The sequence below is a fragment of the Coregonus lavaretus genome, assembly GCF_964263955.1.
Source record: "Coregonus lavaretus genome assembly, chromosome: 27".
Taxonomy (NCBI): Eukaryota; Metazoa; Chordata; class Actinopteri; order Salmoniformes; family Salmonidae; genus Coregonus; species Coregonus lavaretus.
This window is the reverse complement of record NC_140014.1, coordinates 38,226,852-38,247,569: the sequence shown is the minus strand read 5'-3', so window position 1 is coordinate 38,247,569 and position 20,718 is coordinate 38,226,852. Positions and strand designations below refer to the sequence as shown.

General features: G+C 42.4%; 1 protein-coding gene across 1 annotated transcript; it reads left to right on the top strand.

Moving 5' to 3' along the window:
* The first annotated feature begins 626 nt into the window (after positions 1-626).
* Positions 627-18,956, top strand: foxo3a (forkhead box O3A). The gene is made up of 2 exons (XM_084144468.1): positions 627-2,044; positions 15,185-18,956. Exons 1-2 carry the CDS (start codon positions 1,481-1,483, stop codon positions 16,655-16,657), a joined length of 2,037 nt encoding a protein of 678 aa, XP_084000594.1. The 5' UTR covers positions 627-1,480; the 3' UTR covers positions 16,658-18,956.
* Positions 18,957-20,718: the final 1,762 nt, after the last annotated feature.

Here is a 20,718-nt window from a genome sequence, read left to right as displayed (position 1 = left end):
GGTTTGAGGTGCATTGCTATTTTATTTTGAAATCTGGTGATGAAAAGGATTGTCTATTTTAATAAGTGATGTACTGTATTATTTAATTAAAATGATCACCAAGATGATCACCAAGAGGGAACTACTTCAGTATGCTTTCCATTATTACATTTAGTTTTTGCCTGTTTTACTTTCGGTTTTGTACACTAGCTTCAAACAACAGACAATGCAATATTTTTGGTTATTAAAAATGTAAATGATTCTCTACATTCTGAGTGCTTGTTTTGTCACCTAAACTGAAATTAGGCTAACTATTAGAATTTTAGCAACCAGGAAATGGCGGAGCGATTCCTGCATATTGGGTCTTTAAATTATGCTATTGTGCTGCGTTCAGGTACTAGTCAGAACTAGGAAACTCGGAAATGTCTGATTAGCCAATTCATTGAACGCAGCGCTTGTTTAACTACAACCAGCAGCAAGTCGGAAATTGTTGAGTTTCCTTGTTTCCACTAGCACATGAACGCGGCGTTAGTATGTTGCATTCATTTCGCTTTCAGTTGAAATGTTCCAACCTGTCAATGTGATGCAATACAGCGTGTCACTTTAAAAGCTGATTCCTTTCGCGCAATCCAGGGGGCAGGTCTGTTCTGTCCTCTGGGACTACTAGCTGCTAGGCTAATTGTATTGTACTACAGTGCTAGTAGCCAGTTAGGGATGGCCTTGGAGGTTGTGTGTGTGTGTTGTGCAGGGCTACTCGAGATGAGGAGACGGAGCGCAGAATCACAGACGGAGCGAAGGTTTTATTTAATCGAATTTCGACATGCAACATTTTGTAAGTAGCTAAACTCTACAATTGGACTCTGTGCAAATGCTGAAAATAATGTCTCGATGGTAACGAGTAACGGTAGCTAGCTCACTGGAGGCAGTGAAAGAAAGCTCTCGGTGGTGCTCTGCTCATAGTTAAACGGATGATAAAGGACTTCGAAAGGAAATGGTCAAGATGGCAGCTCCATTCGGAATGTGAAGGTGCTAGTTTTAAATGTGTATGTAACCCGCATGTTGGAAATGGTAAATAAACACGGGCAAACGGAACGCTGTTGATTGAGTAGCTAACGCGGTACCTATTAATTGAGGACGCATTCCAAAGATAGGTGATGGAATTACATTGAATCCCTTAAAACGAATGTATTAACAAATATATATATATATTTTTTTTACAAAGTACAAACAGACGCTGCAGTACTAGCTCAATGCACATAAAACAATGGACTTTTAAAAAGCGCCATCAATGTTGCTGCGATCAGCAGGTAGAAGACAGTCGACTGGACGCACGTGGAATTCTATCATCAGCTGGAGGTGTGGAATGTGGACACTAGCTATATTGTGTTCATGATGTATTAATGAGTCTGCATGACAACCAAACAAATAGCCTTTTATTAATGGAATGCAACTTTGTTAATCAATGTATACCTAATACAAGCGACAACCCGAGGAGAGGAATATGGCTTTAGTATCGCACAATGAAATTGACATCGATCCAGACTTCGAGCCCCAGAAACGACCTAGGTCTTGTACCTGGCCTCTGCTTCGACCCGAGTCCAACACAGGGAAGCCCGAATCGAACGATGACATCATCCATGAAGACGAGGAGGATGACGTCACAGCGCCCAGCATCTCTAGCTCCACTCCTGTCAACAATGTGAATGGTGGCATAACTATACCCCAGATCACAAATAACTCTTCTAAACACCAAAACATCACCACTACCACTAAGAAAGAAGTACTAACCCCAACCTCCAAAGAGGAAGGGAATAATGTTGATGGGTCCCCCAGGTCCTTACAGACGCATGCTGTCTCAGCTCTCAACGGCCTGGCCTCCCAACCTAGGAAGTCCTCAGCTCGGAGGAATGCCTGGGGGAACTACTCCTATGCGGACCTCATCACCCAGGCTATAGAGAGCTCCCCGGACCAGAGGCTGACGTTATCCCAGATCTATGAGTGGATGGTGAGGTCCGTCACTTACTTCAACGACAAAGGGGACAGCAACAGCTCTGCAGGCTGGAAGGTAAGCAGTGTGAGTGGGGTGACATCACATATGGGACGATGCGTTCAGTCAGAACACTGTAACAAAGCGCTGTGTGACCGAGCCCATGTGTTTTTAGGGTACACTGTCATCTGAAGGTGGCGTCTGAATTGTTAAAGAAATACATTGCTTTCACTTGGGAGTAAACCCATGTTTTAGGTCCGTAGTGTACATATTGTAGAGGACACACGCACGCACATGTTAAATACTTTATTTGAATCACATTACATCAAGTATTCCAACATTTTTAAAGGCGCATTCAAATACACACTCGGGCGCATTCAAATACATGCATACCAAGGACCACAGTATGGTATTCTATGTTAGACCATGTCCCTCGACGTGTATAAGATGAGATGGGGTTAGGCCTCTATATGAGATGAGGCCATGGTGTTCTTTTAATGATAACCAACTGGGAATGGACAGTGTGTGGCTGCCTGATTAAGAACAGGGTGATCCCAGAATGTACCGAATCATGCGTCACTGCCCAGGGACCGTCCCGGCCCCACGCAGATATCACTGATGACTGTTGCCAACAGCTCTCCTGTCACCCCAGGACGCAGTGCTGTACTGTAATAGAAAAAGATGCACCCATTCAGTCATTCGGCCCTCTTGATGAAGACCATGATGAAGACCATTCTGAGAAGGTCAGGACAATCGGGTGTTGTCATGCATTTAGGACAGAACCATATAGGCCTTCATTATTGGTCTGGTTTAGGAGAGTTGGGCTATAGGCTACTGTTAGTCTGGATCCAAACCTAATTGTTCTGTTTTGGATCCAGGCTAGGCTACTGTCCGTCTGGATCCAAACCTAATTGTTCTGTTTTGGATCCAGGCTAGGCTACTAGGATTATATTTCTGACTGTAACACTGAGTGGATAGTTCCTCTGACTGCCACAGTTGTATCAGGGGTCGTAACCACAAATTCATAGACCCTGCCTATTTCGACAATTTCTCTTTAAAATTAGATTTGAACCTTTAACTCTGAGCTTAACCACACTGCTAAACTTATGCCTAACACTAGCTCTCAAATAACTCTAGGCAGCATTCTGCCTTCTCCCTACAGTTTTCAGCGATTAGCTTCGCCCATGACTGGCTCATGTGGACTACAGTCTCCATGCTGTGTTTTAACATTTAGAAACGTCAATCATCACTTGCGTAATGGCTTTACGAAACACATGGCCCTTTCATCAGCAAGAAAGAATCCTTCAAATCAAAAATTAACTTACTGTAGCAGTTTTGCACAGATCCATACAGTTATGGGGGCCTCCATCCAACAAAACTACACTTCCCAATGTACGTGTTAGGAGCATACCACTTGTCTTCTGTTTGTTTTCGGTAAACAAGCGCAGTAACATGGACATGTGGACATGTGGAACACTAACCCTATAAAGGTGTGTAGTAATTTAACCTTTTAGTTTTTTTGAAAATTATTTCTCGCAGATATAAAATATATGTTCTTTATGTTTCCAAAACAGTACCGCAAGCAACGTGTTAATGTTTACAGCAAGCATCGGGGCACTTAACAAAACTCCCCCGGTCAGAAGATGCTATCGTCAATAGGTGCTAAAACAGTTAGCGTCTATGAATGGGGTAGCCTAACCTTAAATTAAGACCAAAAAGCTAATTGTTGTTTTCATTAATTTTTACAAAATAGCCGTTTTGACTTTGTGGCTGTGGTAACGAGTGTAAACCGAGAGTAGGGTTATTTGCATGTAGTAGAGGGGTTCTGGCCTGCAGGGCTCAATGCAAATCTCAAATCACAACAAAAAAAACACTCTTCTTGTAACTTTAAAACACTTTAGGCTAACCAGTTGTTATGCTAGTGAAAGATTAGGCTAGTGATTATTTGGTTTGAGTGGATTTATAACCACGGTTGTCAGTAACGATCATAACCAAGGGGCAGTTAAACACAAGTGTCTGAAATTAGCCCCTTTTTATAATGCTCTACTTTTAACTAGGGGCCCATAGTGCACGGTGTAAGGAATAGTAGGCTGCCATTTGGGACGCGGTGAAAGATAGCTATTCATTGTGTTGGTAGATGGTGAGTGATAGCCATTCATTATGTAAAACGGATCCATACAGCTGAGGATGAAAACAAAAGGCCCCACTACTAGTCCTCAACAGCCTAATCATACCAGTGAAGGGAGTGCTTTTCTTTTTATTTCTCCCTAGTGGAGATACTGATAAAATGGGAATAGGCAGATGATGAAGTATATATTTTTTCAGGCTTCTCTTATTGTGCCCCCACTAACCCTGGGCTGTAGTCAGTAGTGCATACCTTTAGCAAAACGTTTTGCACCGTAAACAGCAAAAAACAAGCGTTTATTGGAAAAGTTCAGGTAGTCCCTCTCCGTTTCGGTCCGTTTTCTTCTTCTTGGTTCGTAGTGAATCCACCCCCAGGCCTCTCTTCTAGTGCCCTTATAGGGTATAAGGGCACTAGAAGAGAGGCCTGGGTGGTTACATTCGGGCTAGTCTATATGTTGGTCTGCAAGGCTCTCTGCGCTCTTGTCTCCTGTCTCTGTTTCATTCCAGGGATTAGTTTGGCCTGGAAAACAAATCCACCCGCCATGGAATCAAGTCTAATGAAAGCTTCAGCTTTGCTGGATTGAAATTGGGGGGGGGTCTGGAAATAGAAATAGCCTAGGTTTGTAATCCGTTACAACTGTTGGATGCGGGATAGATGTTTGTCTCCATCTACGGAAAGGAATAATGATCATAGTAATAACGTAGGGCTGGGCCATATATATCAAACTAATTCAATTTATTTGTTTTTGTTTTTGCGCGATATTCCAAATGCCTGTATAGCAAGAATCAAGTAAAACAATTGTTATGAGCGTTTGTCTGCTGGTTCGCTCATGTTGTCTTTTTGGTCTCACCTTCCCATTTACACCAGAGATCTGGATATAATGAGGAGATGCTCGTGTCTCCCCCCTAACAACTTGTGCCAAAGCCGGGAAGGAAGGTGACAAGCTTAGGTCCAAAATAAGCCCATAGAAACACATTGGGCTTATTTTGGACAGATTTTGGCGAGAGTGAAACATCTCGCTTCACCTCTTCCTCTGTTTACACACACACCAACCCCCTGCCACTCACAACAACAAAGATGATGAGAGATCACTTCTTCCTCTCTGACAAGTGGTTTCAACTCACCATTTGAGGTTTGTTCCAGTAGAATCGGTCATATGGACTTCGAAACACATTGAGACATTATTTTACTGTAATAGAGAAGATGACCTTTAACGATACCCTTTTTATGTCTCAACTGCTCAAATTGAATGCAGAGGAGACGCTATTTAAAATAAGAGTATCAATGAACATTCATTCTAGAAAATTAATGCTCAGTTTGTCGCACAGAGTATTGCAGTACCACATACCGCTAGCAGCATTTTAGCTGAAGACTGTTATACTAGCTGTCTAGTCTGTGTTTTATAAATGTGCAATAAGCATAAAACACAATTTATATAAGGAATTGGCAACTCGTTCTCATTCTGAGAAATAAGGTAGGCCACTTGATTTCAACATCTGAACAAAGTGGACAGGCTAGCATGCTGTTCAATAAGTTGAGACGGACAGAAGGGTTTGTTCAATACAATTCAACTGTTCTACCTTGTTAGCTAGCAAATAAATCCAATTTGGCTCAACTTTAAATATAAAGATTAGCTGGCTACTCACTAGCACGTAGGCTTGTGCTTGAGTGATTATGAGACCTGTGTTAATTTTCTATAATGCCTGCTGCAAGTTAGTAAAATTAAAATCAAATTCAAAATCACATTTTATTTGTCAAATGCGCCGAATACAACTGATGTAGCCTTTGCCGCGAAATGCTGGCTTACAAGCCCTTCCCAACAATGCAGGTTAATAAAAAAAAAAAAAAAAAAAAACTATTTTAACACAAGTAATAAAAAAGCCAGATCAGTGATTATTGCAAAAAAGCCGGTTAAACTTTTTTGATGAAATGATGGTTGTGGAAGGCTTATATTTAGCCTTGGTATAATTTCGCAAACCCTGAATTCATTCGATTATTGCTGACTGTTTGAAATACAGTGTATTTTATATTTTTATTGTACAACAAAGCTTATTTAGAGAACATTTTAATAAGGTCGATTTCCGCACCCGCGTGGAAATTTAATTGGCATAATAACAAATCCCTAATTTAAAATCCTTCAGTTTAAGAGAGATCTGTTTTTTTTTTGCATTAGATGTGTCCCAATCCACCACATCCACCTATGTAACACTTCCGCATCTGCGGTGAAAGGTGCTAGAGCGGTGTTTGTCAGACCATGAAACATCCGGAAAATCGGTCTTCTCACAGAATCATCTGTAGCGTCCGAACAGTTTGGGCTACACAATAATATGACCCCTCTGTGTAAAGGATGAGAATCTCACGAACACATACATGGCGGTTGTACACAGGCCTCACTACAGTCGTGGTCAGAAGTTTTGAGAATGACACAAGTATTGGTCTTCACAAAGTTTGCTGCTTCAGTGTTTTTTAGATATTTTTGTCAGATGTTACTATGGTATACTGAAGTATAATTACAAGCATTCCATAAGTGTCAAAGGCTTTTTATTGACAATTACATTAAGTTTATGCAAAGAGTCAATATTTGCAGTGTTGACCCTTCTTTTTCAAGACCTCTGCAATCCGCCCTGGCATGCTGTCAATTAACTTCTGGGCCACATCCTGACTGATGGCAGCCCATTCTTGCATAATCAATGCTTGGAGTTTGTCAGAATTTGTGGGGTTTTGTTTGTCTACCCGCCTCTTGAGGATTGACCACAAGTTCTCAATGGGATTAAGGTCTGGGGAGTTTCCTGTCCATGGACCCAAAATGTTGATGTTTTGTTCCCCGAGCCACTTAGTTATCACTTTTGCCTAATGGCAAGGTGCTCCATCATGCTGGAAAGGGCATTGGATGTTTGGGAGAAGTTGCTCTCTGAGGATGTGTTGGTACCATTCTTTATTCATGGCTGTGTTCTTAGGCAAAATTGTGAGTGAGCCCACTCCCTTGGCTGAGAAGCAACCCCACACATGAATGGTCTCAGGATGCTTTACTGTTGGCATGACACAGGACTGATGGTAGCGCTCACCTTGTCTTCTCCGGACAAGCTTTTTTCCGGATGCCCCAAACAATCGCAAAGGGGATTCATCAGAGAAAATGACTTTACCCCAGTCCTCAGCAGTCCAATCCCTGTACCTTTTGCAGAGTATCAGTCTGTCCCTGATGTTTTTCCTGGAGAGAAGTGGCTTCCTCGCTGCCCTTCTTGACACCAGGCCATCCTCCAAAAGTCTTCGCCTCACTGTGCGTGCAGATGCACTCACACCTGCCTGCTGCCATTCCTGAGCAAGCTCTGCACTGGTGGTGCCCCGATCCCGCAGCTGAATCAACTTTAGGAGACGGTCCTGGCGCTTGCTGGACTTTCTTGGGCGCCCTGAAGCCAATCGTCACAACAATTGAATCTCTCTCCTTGAAGTTCTTGATGATCCGATAAATGGTTGATTTTAGGTGCAATCTTACTAGCAGCAATTTCATAGCCTGTGAAGCCCTTTTTGTGCAAAGCAATGATGACGGCACGTGTTTCCTTGCAGGTAACCATGGTTAACAGGGGAAGAACAATGATTTCAAGCACCACCCTTCTTTTAAAGCTTCCAGTCTGATATTCTAACTCAATCAGCATGACAGAGTGATCTCCAGCCTTGTCCTCGTCAACAATCTCACCTGTTTTGACGAGAGAATCACTGACATGTCAGCTGGTCCTTTTGTGGCAGGGCTGAAATGCAGTGGAAATGTTTTTTGGGGATTAAGTTCATTTTCATGGCAAAGAGGGACTTGCAATTCATCTGATCACTCTTCATAACATTCTGGAGTATATGCAAATTGCCATCATAAAAACTGAGGCAGCAGACTTTGTGAAAAATTATATTTGTGTCATTCTCAAAACTTTTGACCACGACTGTACACCTGTCTGAAGGTCCCTCGGTACCGGTTGAAAACATTTATTGAAGTATACAGTGCATTTGGAAGTATTCAGAACCCTTGACTTTTCCCACATGTTGTTACGTTACAGCCTTATTCTAAAATTGATTAAATTATTTATTTTTCCTCATCAATCTACACACAATACCTCATAATTTTTTGTTGTTGACATTTCTGCTAATTTATAAAAAAAATAATCTATCACATTTATCTAAGTATTCAGACCCTTTACTCAGTACTTTGTTGAAGCACCTTTGGCAGCGATTACAGCCTCGAGTCTTCTTGGGTATGACGCTACAAGCTTGGCACACCTGTATTTGGGGATATTCTCCCATTCTTCTCTGCAGATCCTCTCAAGCTCTGTCAGGTTGGATGGGGAGCGTCACTGCACAGCTATTTTCAGGTCTCTCCAGAGATGTTCGATCGGGTTCAAGTCCAGGCTCTGGCTGGGCCACTCAACGACATTCAGAGACTTGTCCCGAAGCCACTCGTGCATTGTCTTGGCTGTGTGCTTAGGTTCGTTGTCCTTTTGGAAGGTAAACCTTGGCCCAGTCCTGAGTGCTCTGGAGCAGTTTTTCATCAAGGGTCTCTGTACTTTGCTCCGTTCATCTTTCCCTCGCTCTTGACTTGTCTCCCAGTCCCTGTCACCACCATGCTTCATGTAGGGATGGTATTGGCCAGGTCATGAGCGGTGCCTGGTTTCCTCCAGACGTGACGCTTGGCATTCAGGCCAAAGCGTTCAATCTTGGTTTCATCAGACCAGAGAATCTTGATTCTCATGGTCTGAGAGTCCTTTAGGTGCCATTTGGCAAACTCCAAGCGGGCTGTCGTGCCTTTTTACTGAGGAGTGGCTTATGTCTGGCCACTCTACCATAAAGGTCTGATTTGGTGGAATGCTGCAGAGATGGTTGTCCTTCTGGAAGGTTCTCCCATCTCCACAGAGGAATTCTGGAGCTCTGTCAGTGACCATCGGGTTCTTGGGCAAATACTTTTTTGTTTGCTTTGATGTAACATGAAGAAATTCAGAGCCAGTTAAGTTTTATGAGAACTTTTTTTATTTGTAGCTCTTTATTATGATCGTTGATGGAATGTGAGATTTACATTTACATTTTTACATTTTAGTCATTTAGCAGACGCTCTTATCCAGAGCGACTTACAGTTAGTTAATACATCTTTTTTTTTCTTCATTTATATATATATTTTTTATACTGGCCCCCCGTGGGAAACAAACCCACAACCCTGGCGTTGCAAACGCCATGCTCTATCAACTGAGCTACATCCCTGCCGGCCATTCCCTCCCCTACCCTGGACGACGCTGGGCCAATTGTGCGCCGCCCCATGAGTCTCCCGGTCGCGGCCGGCTGCGACAGAGCCTGGATTCGAACCAGGATCTCTAGTGGCACAGTTAGCACTGCGATGCAGTGCCTTAGACCACTGCGCCACTCAGGAGACATTTTCAAAGGAGGAAGTCTAAGACCTCCCTGACCAAGGCCCTTCTCCCCCGATTGCTCAGTTTGACTGGTCGGCCAGCTCGAGGAAGAGTCTTGGTGGTTCCAAACTTCTTCAATTTAAGACTGTCAACTGTGGGACCTTTTTATATAGACATGTATGTGCCATTCGAAATCATGTCCAATCAATTGAATTTACCACAGGTGGGCTCCAATCAAGTTGTAGAAACATCTCAAGGATGATCAATAGAAACAGGATGCACCTGAGCTCAATTTCAAAACTCATAGCAAAGGGTCTGAATACTTATGTAAATAAGGTATTTCTGTTTTACATTTGTAATACATTTGCAAAAACATTTAACCTGTTCGCTTTGTCATTATGGGGTATTGTGTGTTGATTGAGGGGGGAAAAAAATAATTTTATCAATTTTAGAATAAGGCTGTAATGTAACAATGTAGAAAAAGTGAAGGGGTCTGAATACTTTCCGAATGCACTGTATATGGAGACTGTTTAGTGACCAAAATAAGGGGTGAAGTACTTGTGAAAACAAATCAAATACATTCCTCATCTTTCTTATGTCTCTGATGTACAGATATTCAGTAGTTAATCCAGCTCCTGCTGTGATAATAACGCTATGTTTTATGTCATACATCAGTTCTTGAATTCAACCTTGACATTTTTTTTATTTAACCAGGTAAGCCAGTTGAGAACAAGTTCTCATTTACAACTGTGACCTGGCCAAGATATATAATATAACTTCAATAGCTTTTATTTAACCTTGCTGTCAACCCAACTCGTTCAATACATAACTTGTCCCTTCAAACATAATGTTTGGAAGTCTTATTATTAGAGTATTGATTCTATGCATTATGTCAGGTTGTTAGATGGATGAGCAACCCTTTTGATGTAGCTATTGTAGGGATGTGACGGTTATGGAGTTTTGGGTAACGATTAATTGTCGTGCAAATGACCACGTTATTGTCATAATCATCATTTTGGTTGAAAGCTGTTTTGAGCTTGTAATCCATCATAACGCATCTTTGAAAATGAGCTATGACATCCCTAATGAATACAACACATTTTTGGTGAAACCAGTGTCTCAAAAACGAATGGTTTTGACCACTTCAAACTTTTGGAAATTAAGCTTTTCTTCCCGACTGTACCGTTCTACTCTGTGCTCGTAAAATAATTAAGAACTTTACCTTCCATGTAAACATTTAAAACTGCTATTGGGTTAACTATATTTACATTTTACATTTTAGTCATTTAGCAGACGCTCTTATCCAGAGCGACTTACAGTTAGTGAGTGCATACATTTTTCATACTAGCCCCCCGTGGGAATCGAACCCACAACCCTGGCGTTGCAAACGCCATGCTCTACCAACTGAGCTACATCCCTGCCGGCCATTCCCTCCCCTACCCTGGACGAAGCTGGGCCAATTGTGCGCCGCCCCATGGGTCTCCCGGTCACGGCCGGCTACGACAGAGCCTGGATTCGAACCAGGATCTGTAGTGGCCTTAGACCACTGCGCCACTCGGGAGTACTACTTGAAAATTAAGTTGAATCCTCCTCCTAAAATGAATGTATTAAGACAGTTATGCATTTTGTTTTGGTTCACGGTTATTGTCTATAATTGTCAGTTACTTACACGATAATACAATAATTGTGCCAGCCCTAGCTAATGCTCTGACGCAGTGTTATGGGCCTACCTACTACGATTAGCTTTAAATCAATGGGAGGCTTGCCATTGGCTGTTGTGCTCCATACCTCCATTTTTTCATTGGCTGGTGGCCTGAGCACAATCAATCAGCTGACTGGAAACTATGTAGGTCAGCAGTGAGAGAGAGAGAGAAATGGAGGGTTTGTGTGTGAGGGAGAGGCTCTGTCTGTTCACAACGGGGGCTTTGCGTAAAGGGTGCTACCGGCTGCTGCTGCTGCAGGACTGCTGCTATGAAATGACAGGGTGGGGGAAGGGAGCACTACAGTTCCTGCTTTTAGCGCCGTCTTTCTACAGGAAGCACATACAGTATAGAGATCACGTTTAAGATGCAATATCTTTCACTCTGCAATTCCACCAGAGAATCTAGAGTATCTTGCTTTGTATGAGTTTATATATTTTTGATATTGGGCATGTTGCATTAGATCTATTTTACACAACTGGTAGAGGGTTGTTACCATGTTGTATTTGTTCAATGTCACACATCCATCCTCATTTCAGTCAATATCCTTTAGATGTGGCCAGCCAGCTAGCCTACTGGTTTGAAAAGAACGCCAACTGTTGTAAATAATGTCTGAGAAGTCTTCTACATGTCCCTGTTTCTTTCTCCACACAAAAGAGAACTTGGGAGTCTGCACACTGCACGAGACGCTTTGAGCCAAGTTTCTGAGGAGGTTTTCAATTATATGGGCTGGGACTTGTCACTGCCTGAGAGGGTTGTGGAAAATGTTATTCCTACTCTTTCCTAGAGGGCTTGAGTTCAACTACATATCTTGGCAACAAAGGCATTCATTTAACTGAATAGTCAACGTGAAGTTCCAAGATATGGGAAAATACAAAAAAAATGCAGTCTAGAGAGTAAGGGAAAGGAAAGAGGCTTTTGACTGTCTCTACCACAAAGAATTAACTTCCTTTTTGATGTCACAGTCCCAGCTGAGCTAAAACGCACCCAGAGGCCTTGTGTTCTTAAAGGCATCACAACAATCACACATGTTTGTATTCTATGATTTACAAGGGAAAGTTCTGGATTGGGCTACATGGGTTCAAAGACTTTGCATTCAAGAATGGGCCTTCATAGTTTGATTGGATTATACATGGGGGAAATACAAATAATGTAACAAAGTATACATTTAGATCTTAATGAGGTAGGTTTGTGTTACCCTAATCCACTAACCTTAGTCATGACCACAGTGTTCAGCTTGTTGCCAAATCCTATCAACCTTGCCAGGCTAGTCAATAACAAAAAGACAAGCTGATGAGTCATTAAGAGTTGAGGAGAAGAGAAGCATGTTTCACTCCTGACTGATTGGGTGATGAAAGGGTTCACTGGTTGGTGTAATCCTGTCATTAATTGGCTTGGAGCGAGCCGGTGAGCGAGGGCTGAGGGCTTTTCTGGAAGTTTGTCACCAGACCAACCCATTGACCCAAAGTAAAATATAGACCGGCTTGGTCAGGCCCAATGACCCATATTTCACCATGGACAGACGTGGTCAGCCATATCTCTCACATCACAGAACTTCTGAGTTTGTAGACTATTGTGTGATTCTAGCGGCTTGCTTATATGTAGGCCTATTCTGTCCCATATGGTCTTTGGTTTCATTTTTTGCATATATATCATTTGAATACCACCAATCAAACTGTCAGCTGATGCTAGCCTAAATGGTAGAAAGACTAGAGCCACTCCCATCCATACACCTCATTAGCCCAGCCCTCTCTAAGCGCTGGTGCTGCAGAGCCAGACTTACTGCGGTGGTTTCTCTGCTCTGGGCAGCACTCCGTTAGTGTAGCCTGAATGAACAGACGTACTCCAGCTCTTTAATTTAGAAGCTACATGGTTGAGAATCTCTCCAGGGAAATCTGTTAGACCTTTTACCGCAGAAGACAGAAAATGGGTCACAGCTGCAGTGGAATACTGTATCTCCCAGAAGAAGACAAACACATTGTATAACTAACTGCAGTGTAGTAACCAGTGTATACTATTGTTTTCTCCTTTTATTTAGCTTTTCTGCTTAATGCCCAGTTTATACAGTTGAAGTCGGAAGTTTACATACACTTAGGTTGCAGTCATTAAAACTCGTTTTTCAACCACTCCACACATTTCTAGTTAACAAACTATAGTTTTGGCAAGTTGGTAAGGACATCTACTTTGTGCATATAATTTTTCCAACAATTGTTTACAGACAAATTATTTCACTTATAATTCACTGTATCACAATTCCAGTGGGTCAGAAGTTTACATACACTAAGTTGACTGTGCCGTTAAACAGCTTGGAAAATTCCAGAAAATGATGTAATGGCTTTAGAAGGCTAATTGACATCATTTGAGTCAATTGGAGGTGTACCTGTGGATGTATTTGAAAGCCTACCTTCTAACTCAGTGCCTCTTTGCTTGGCATCATGGGAAAATCAAAAGGAATCAGCCAAGACCTCAGAAAAATAATTGTAGACCTCCACAAGTCTGGTTCATCCTTGGGAGCAATTTCCAAATGCCTGAAGGTACCACGTTCATCTGTACAAACAATAGTACGCAAGTATAAACACTATGGGACCACGCAGCCGTCATACCGCTCAGGAATGAGACGCGTTCTGTCTCCTAGAGATGAACTTACTTTGGTGCGAAAAGTGCAAATCAATCCCAGAACAACAGCAAAGGACCTTGTGAAGATGCTGGAGGAAACGGGTACAAAAGTATCTATATCCACAGTAAAGTCCTATATCGACATAACCTGAAAGGCCGCTCAGCAAGGAAGAAGCCACTGCTCCAAAACCGCCATCATAAAGCCAGACTACAGTTTGCAACTGCACATGGGGACAAAGATCATACCTTTTGGAGAAATCCTCTGGTCTGATGAAACAAAAATAGAACTGTTTGGCCATAATGACCATCGTTATGTTTGGAGGAAAAAGGGGTGCTTGCAAGCCGAAGAACACCATCCCAACCGTGAAGCACGGGGGTGGCAGCATCATGCTGTGGGGGTGCTTTGCTGCAGGAGGGACTGGTGCACTTCACAAAATAGATGGCATCATGAGAAAGGAAGATTATGTGGATATATTGAAGCAACATCTCAAGACATCTGTCAGGAAGTTAAAGCTTGGTCGCAAATGGGTCTTCCAAATGGACAATGACCCCAAGCATACTTCCAAAGTTGTGGCAAAATGGCTTAAGGACAACAAAGTCAAGGTATTGGAGTGGCCATCACAAAGCCCTGACCTCAATCCTATAGAAAATCTGTGGGAAGAACTGAAAAAGCGTGTGCGAGCAAGGAGGCCTACAAACCTGACTCCGTTACACCAGCTCTGTGAAGAGGAATACACCAAAATTCACCCAACTTATTGTGGGAAGCTTTTGGAAGGCTACCCGAAACGTTTGACCCAAGTTAAACAATTTAAAGGCAATACTACCAAATACTAATTGAGTGTATGTAAACTTCTGACCCACTGGGAATGTGATGAAAGAAATAAAAGCTGAAATAAATCATTCTCTCTACTATTATTCTGACATTTCACATTCTTAAAATAAAGTGGTGATCCTAACTGACCTAAGACAGGGACTTTTTACTAGGATTAAATGTCAAGAATTGTGAAAAACAAGGTTTAAATGTATTTGGCTAAGGTGGATGTACATTTCCGACTTCAACTGAATGTATAATTGAGTATAGGTATTTTTTACAGAGGTTAAGATGTTTTTCACTAGTCTCCATAGAAAAACAACGTTTTGGAGCAATTGTTACCACTTACCGCCAATAATCTTTAACATCAAAGACAATTCACAAATTTGCATCAGGAATGAAATCGATACTGCTAAATCCACTTGCATTGGGCTCATTCTCCATTTAAAAAACGATCACGTTATATTGTTGCTCTTCTACCTGTGTAGTAACACTAATTGCACATGTGACATTGTATGAGCCTGTTCAAGTGTTACACAAAACTGAAGTGACCTAATTCTAACCAACCCTCTCCTCTATCTCCAGAACTCCATCCGACACAACCTCTCTCTCCACAGTCGTTTCATGCGGGTGCAGAATGAAGGAACGGGGAAGAGTTCCTGGTGGATGGTCAACCCTGAGGGTGGGAAAGGTGGGAAAGCTCCACGACGACGGGCCGTATCCATGGACAACAGCAACAAGCTGATCAAAGGTGCTCGAGGCCGCGCCGCCAAGAAGAAGGCAGCTCTAGGCCTACAGGCCGTCCAAGATGGCAGCTCCGAGAGTTTATCCTTATCTTCTAGCTTGTCCAAGTGGACAGGAAGTCCCACGTCCCGCAGCAGCGACGAACTGGACACCTGGACGGACTTCAGGTCTCGTACCAACTCCAACGCCAGCACGGTCAGTGGGCGCCTCTCCCCTATCCTGGCCAACCCAGAGCTGGACGAGGCTCTGGATGATGACTCCATCTCTCCCCTCTCCCCCATGCTCTACTCCAGTCCCAGCAGTGTGTCCCCATCCACCGGCCCCCTAGGTCTGGCCGACATTGCCCTTACCATGAACCTCAATGACGGTCTCCCTGACCACCTGATGGGCGACCTTCTTGACAACATCAGCCTGACTGCGTCCCAGCAGCCCCAGGGGCAGGAAGTGGAGAGCAGAGGAAGCAATCAGACGGGGAGCTCAGTGTTTACATTCACGTGTCCAGGAAGCAGTAGTAGTCTGGGCGTCCCATCCTCCGGCAGCTTCGGCACTCCCAGCACCATCTTCCAGCTCAGCCCCCCGTCCTCCTCAGTGGCCTCCCTACGTCAGTCCCCAATGCAGACCATCCAGGAGAACCACCAAGCTTCCTTCTCATGCCTGTCCTCTCGTTTCAACAACCACCACACCCTGCAGGACCTGCTGAACCTGGAGACCGGTGGCAGCCATGTCAGCGACGTCATGCTCACACACTCTGACCCGCTGATGTCACAAGCCAGCGTCTCCATCACTTTGTCCCAGAATTCCCGGCGGAATGCCATGCTTCTCCGCAAGGACCCTATGATGTCATCAAACCGGGACTGTGCTGCAGGTCCGAATTCCCAGACTTCCTCAGTGCCCTGTTGGTGGGCTCAGACTGGCTTGTCAACACCTAACAATGAAGTCTTGTGCTCAAGCAATGAATTGGCCCAGCAGGCCAAGCAGCTTCTCCAGCACCTTCCGTCTCCCAGTAGAAACTCTTCTATGCAGCTTGGTGGCTCTGGTACCAACAACAGCAGATCTGGAAGCATGTTGCAGTTGAATGCTCAGGACCGCTTCCCAATCCCTGCAGACCTTGATCTGGAGGTGTTCAACAGCAGCCTGGACTGTGACATGGAGACTACCATGCGTAATGAGCCGATGGACGCTGACTGCCTTGACTTCAGCTTTGACGACTCTCACCTGCTCTCTGGCGCTCAGACCACTAATAGTTTAAGTACAGCAGGGGGATTCTCCAGCTCCAAACAAACCTCTTCTTCCCAAAGCTGGGTTCCAAGCTAGCTGGCGTACTGTCTCAGAACAGTGTCAGGGTTGGGGTCAGTTCGATTTCAGTCAATTCAATGGAATCTCAGTGTACTTGCTGAATTGACTGAATTGAAATGGAATTGACCCCAACCCTGATCAGTATAGAGAGTGATCATTGCAGGTGAGCTTTCACGACTCATGGATAGTGTGCAACGTGTAGTAGGGCTAAGTGTAAAGTATTCAATGATATTCTTGTTTTTATTATCAGGCATTACATATTTAGAACTGCATTTTTTAAATTGTCTACAAGATGGAGATGAGCTTCTTGTACACGAAACCATGGTCCAAAAAAGGAGGCTTGAGTCAGATTTCAAGGCATGTATTCACAAACCGTCTGTAGTAGAAGTGCTGATCTAGGACCAGGTCCTCCCTCTCTTATTCATTGTGATCTGAAAGGCGAAACTGACGTTAGATTAGCACTCGTACTCTGAGGCTCTTTGTGAATACATGCCCTGGACTGTAGAGGTGTGTGTAGTCTCTGTGTTGGGAGCTGGGACAATGACCATCAGTGTTATCAGTGGGATTTTAGATGTAGACGTGAAATAGACACTTCTTTTAAGTCTCAGGGATTTATCCTTATGCGGTGAATTGTAAACACAGACATACAAATTAAACTTGTTTTACCCTGCTTCCCATGTCATAATTCTTAACCATACATGAACCAACACAATATTTTTACCAAACCATCCGTCAGTTCAGTGGTTGGCTGCCTGTTTACATCTATGAAGCTCCAGCGAATGTTACCTTTTATTTTGTAGATACTTGGTGTTTTTGAAACGTCTTACATCAGTGCACCATTCCATACACCTATATCCTAAATCATGGTTTATAAATGTGTAATATTAAAGTCCAAGGTAATCCACATGGTGTGAATTGTACTGTATGTAACTTTTGTTAATTTTCATCAGTGATTTTGGTATTCAATACTCCCGTGATAAACCCTGAAAAGAACGTTATGAAAAAGGATGACATGTTTCTGCTTGTGAAGTTGCAATGTCCGACTGCGCTATAACACGGCCTGTATTCAATAAAGCATGTCAGAGTAGGAGGGCTGATACAGCATCAGTTTTGTCTTCTAGATCATCGTAAATATGATTCTATGAACGGGGGACCTGATCCCAGATCAACACTCCTACTCATGAATGAGGGCCCGGGTGTTGGGTGGTTGTTCATCTTTAAACAAAGCGATGTAATTACAAACATCTGATTTATTTACATTTAATAAACATTTACTCATGCTAAATATTGACATATAGGCTAGGCCTAAAATAAGAGATTATAGAAAATAACATTCCATTTAGAATCAGAAGCAATAAACTCAACGTTATGAATTATTGCGTTAAGTCAATATTTTGAGATGATTTCCCACATGGAGTAGGATTACGTGAAGAGACGTTAACCAAAATCTAAAATCAACAATCATTCTACAGGCTTTACGGCTATCCTATGCTGTTGTGTTGAAATGTTAGAAGTTTTAATGATTCCTTCTTTTCTTGTCATCTAACTTCATAGCACCACCAACATAGGAGGTCCTGGTAATGAATTTAGATGGATTTAAACTCCTAATACAACATATTTTGAATACAGTAGTTGGATAGGTTTTGGGATGATTCGATGATTAACCATTTGACAGACTGGTTTTATGCTGAAACAAGTTGTGTTCCTATCGTCATTAAAGGAGCAATCTGTAGTTATGTAAATTAATGATACATACCCATTGATTCTTGAAGAATTTAACATAGATGCCTCATGAGCTTAGCTTAGCCCATTACACCCAAAATATAAACTCCTTTGTAAACGATGTAAATGTAAATGAACACTGTATAGCCTCAAAACATGGTTAAAACTATCATTTGGATATCATGGATGGTCGGTCCTTGTATCCATAGCTCTGTCCATGAGTTTGAAAGCGCTTACATTTCTCCAGCTCCATCCCAAATCAGCGGTGGGGGTGTCTCTTTGTTATTGTTCAAACTACAGATTGCGCCTTTAAAGAAATAAAACAGTATTACTTCATGTATGGCAGATCAACACCCACTGCCTACCTATGTCCTTATTTACCTCACTGGTCCTCCTGAATTGCTTCTACATCTGCATTGCTTGCTGTTTGGGTTTCTGTATAGCACTGTGACATCTGCTGATGTAAAAAGGGCTTTATAAAGAACTCTGATGATCACAACCCTATTTGATTTTTGTTGGCATTTCCTTATGTATTTCCACTTTGCATTATGTTATGTGTGTCTGAGAAATGGTGCATGTAAATAAAAGCTTTGTGAAGCACAATAATCGTCTTGAAAATTGATGTTATTCTATTAGATTGAATATTTATATCAATCGCAAGGTGTATTTAAAAATGTTTACTCCGCTGCTGCTGCAAATGTAACCGAACAATAATTGATTGGATTTATATAGCAAAATGCCTGAAGGGCTCTGTTCTGAGACAAAGGGGAACCCTTTATAAGAACATTATTAGATTTCCTATATGTCATTTGTCCTCAGACATCCTGCTATAGGAAATGGTTGCTAGGGAGACATGCCGCCTTAAAATGGGGGGTTGCAACCAGATTCTGTTAATAACCGAGCATTTCTATAGTTCTGCCTTTTTGGGATAGGAAGGAATAGAATGGTGTGTGGAGGCAAACTTGATTAATAACTTCAACAAGCCACATTGCATTATTGTTAATCATCTATCCACAGTCATTCATTCATAATGCAGTTCAGTCCAGGCGATCACAGCCTTCTCTCCTTATGGTGACAAAGGAATTAGAACACTCCCTTGTCCTTGTGGACTTATTGGTGGAAGTGCACCTTGTGACCATTTCTTATTGGATGTGCCAATCCTTTGTTGGAGCCAATCAGTTTCCCTGTATCCAAGAGAAGTGAGCGTGTTGAGATATTTCAATACAGCTAGGGTAGTTGATAATAGAATAATTAAATATTTGAAAGGTACAGTATGGTAAATATCTACGGGCAAGAGATAAAGGTATACCTGACTTATCGAAATTGCTGATAATGGTTTTGGATATGTATGGCGGAAGTTTATACTTGTAATTATAATTGTTTTAAGCTAAGATCTGCTAAATACACTGAGTGTACAAAACATTAGGAACACCTGCTCTTTCCATAACATACTGACCAGGTGAATCCATGTGAAAGCTATGATCCCTTATGGATGTCACTTGTTAAATCCACTTCAATCAGTGTAGATGAAGGGGAGGAGACAGGTTAAAGAAGGATGTTTAAGCTTTGAGACAAGGATTGTGTATGTGTGCCATTCAGAGGGTGAATGGGCAAGACAAAATATTTAAGTGCCCTTTGAACGGGGTATGGTAGTAGATGCCAGGCGCACCGGTTTGTGTCAAGAACTGCAATGCTGCTGGGTTTTTCACGCTCAACAGTTTCCAGTGTGTATCAAGAATGGTCTACCATCCAAAGGACATCCAGCCAACTTGACACAACTGTGGGAAGCATTGGAGTCAACATGGGCCAGCATCCCTGTGGAACGCTTTCAACACCTTGTGGAGTCCATGCCCTGACGAATTGAGACTGTTAGGAAGGTGTTCCTGATGTTTTGTACACTGTGTAGATTACCAATAAAAATATTTTACAAGAGGATAGTGCATTTATCTCCTTTGAAATTATTCAAAGAGAATGAAGTGTATTCACCAATGAAAGAAGCAGCTCATACAAATATTACCACTAACTGATTGAACAAATATATTTGTGTTTTTGTTGGGGGACGGGGCACATGGGTATTGTCTATCAGAAAATTCTGATTTGCATAGGTCAGCAATCCAGTTGGATCATAGGTGTTATTGGAGTTCTAGTGCCCTCTAGGGGTCAAAAGTATGTATAGGTTCCCATAACAACGTAAATCAGGAGCCTGTATAGACTTTTATGACCCCCTAGTCTTCATGGATACTCTGGACAACAAGCTTGGGAGAGGAACCAGTTTGGAGTTGCTTTCAGGAGCCAATGATTCACTTAAATTAGTTTATTTGTGTTTCGCAAGATTTATTGAGAAAACTACTACACAC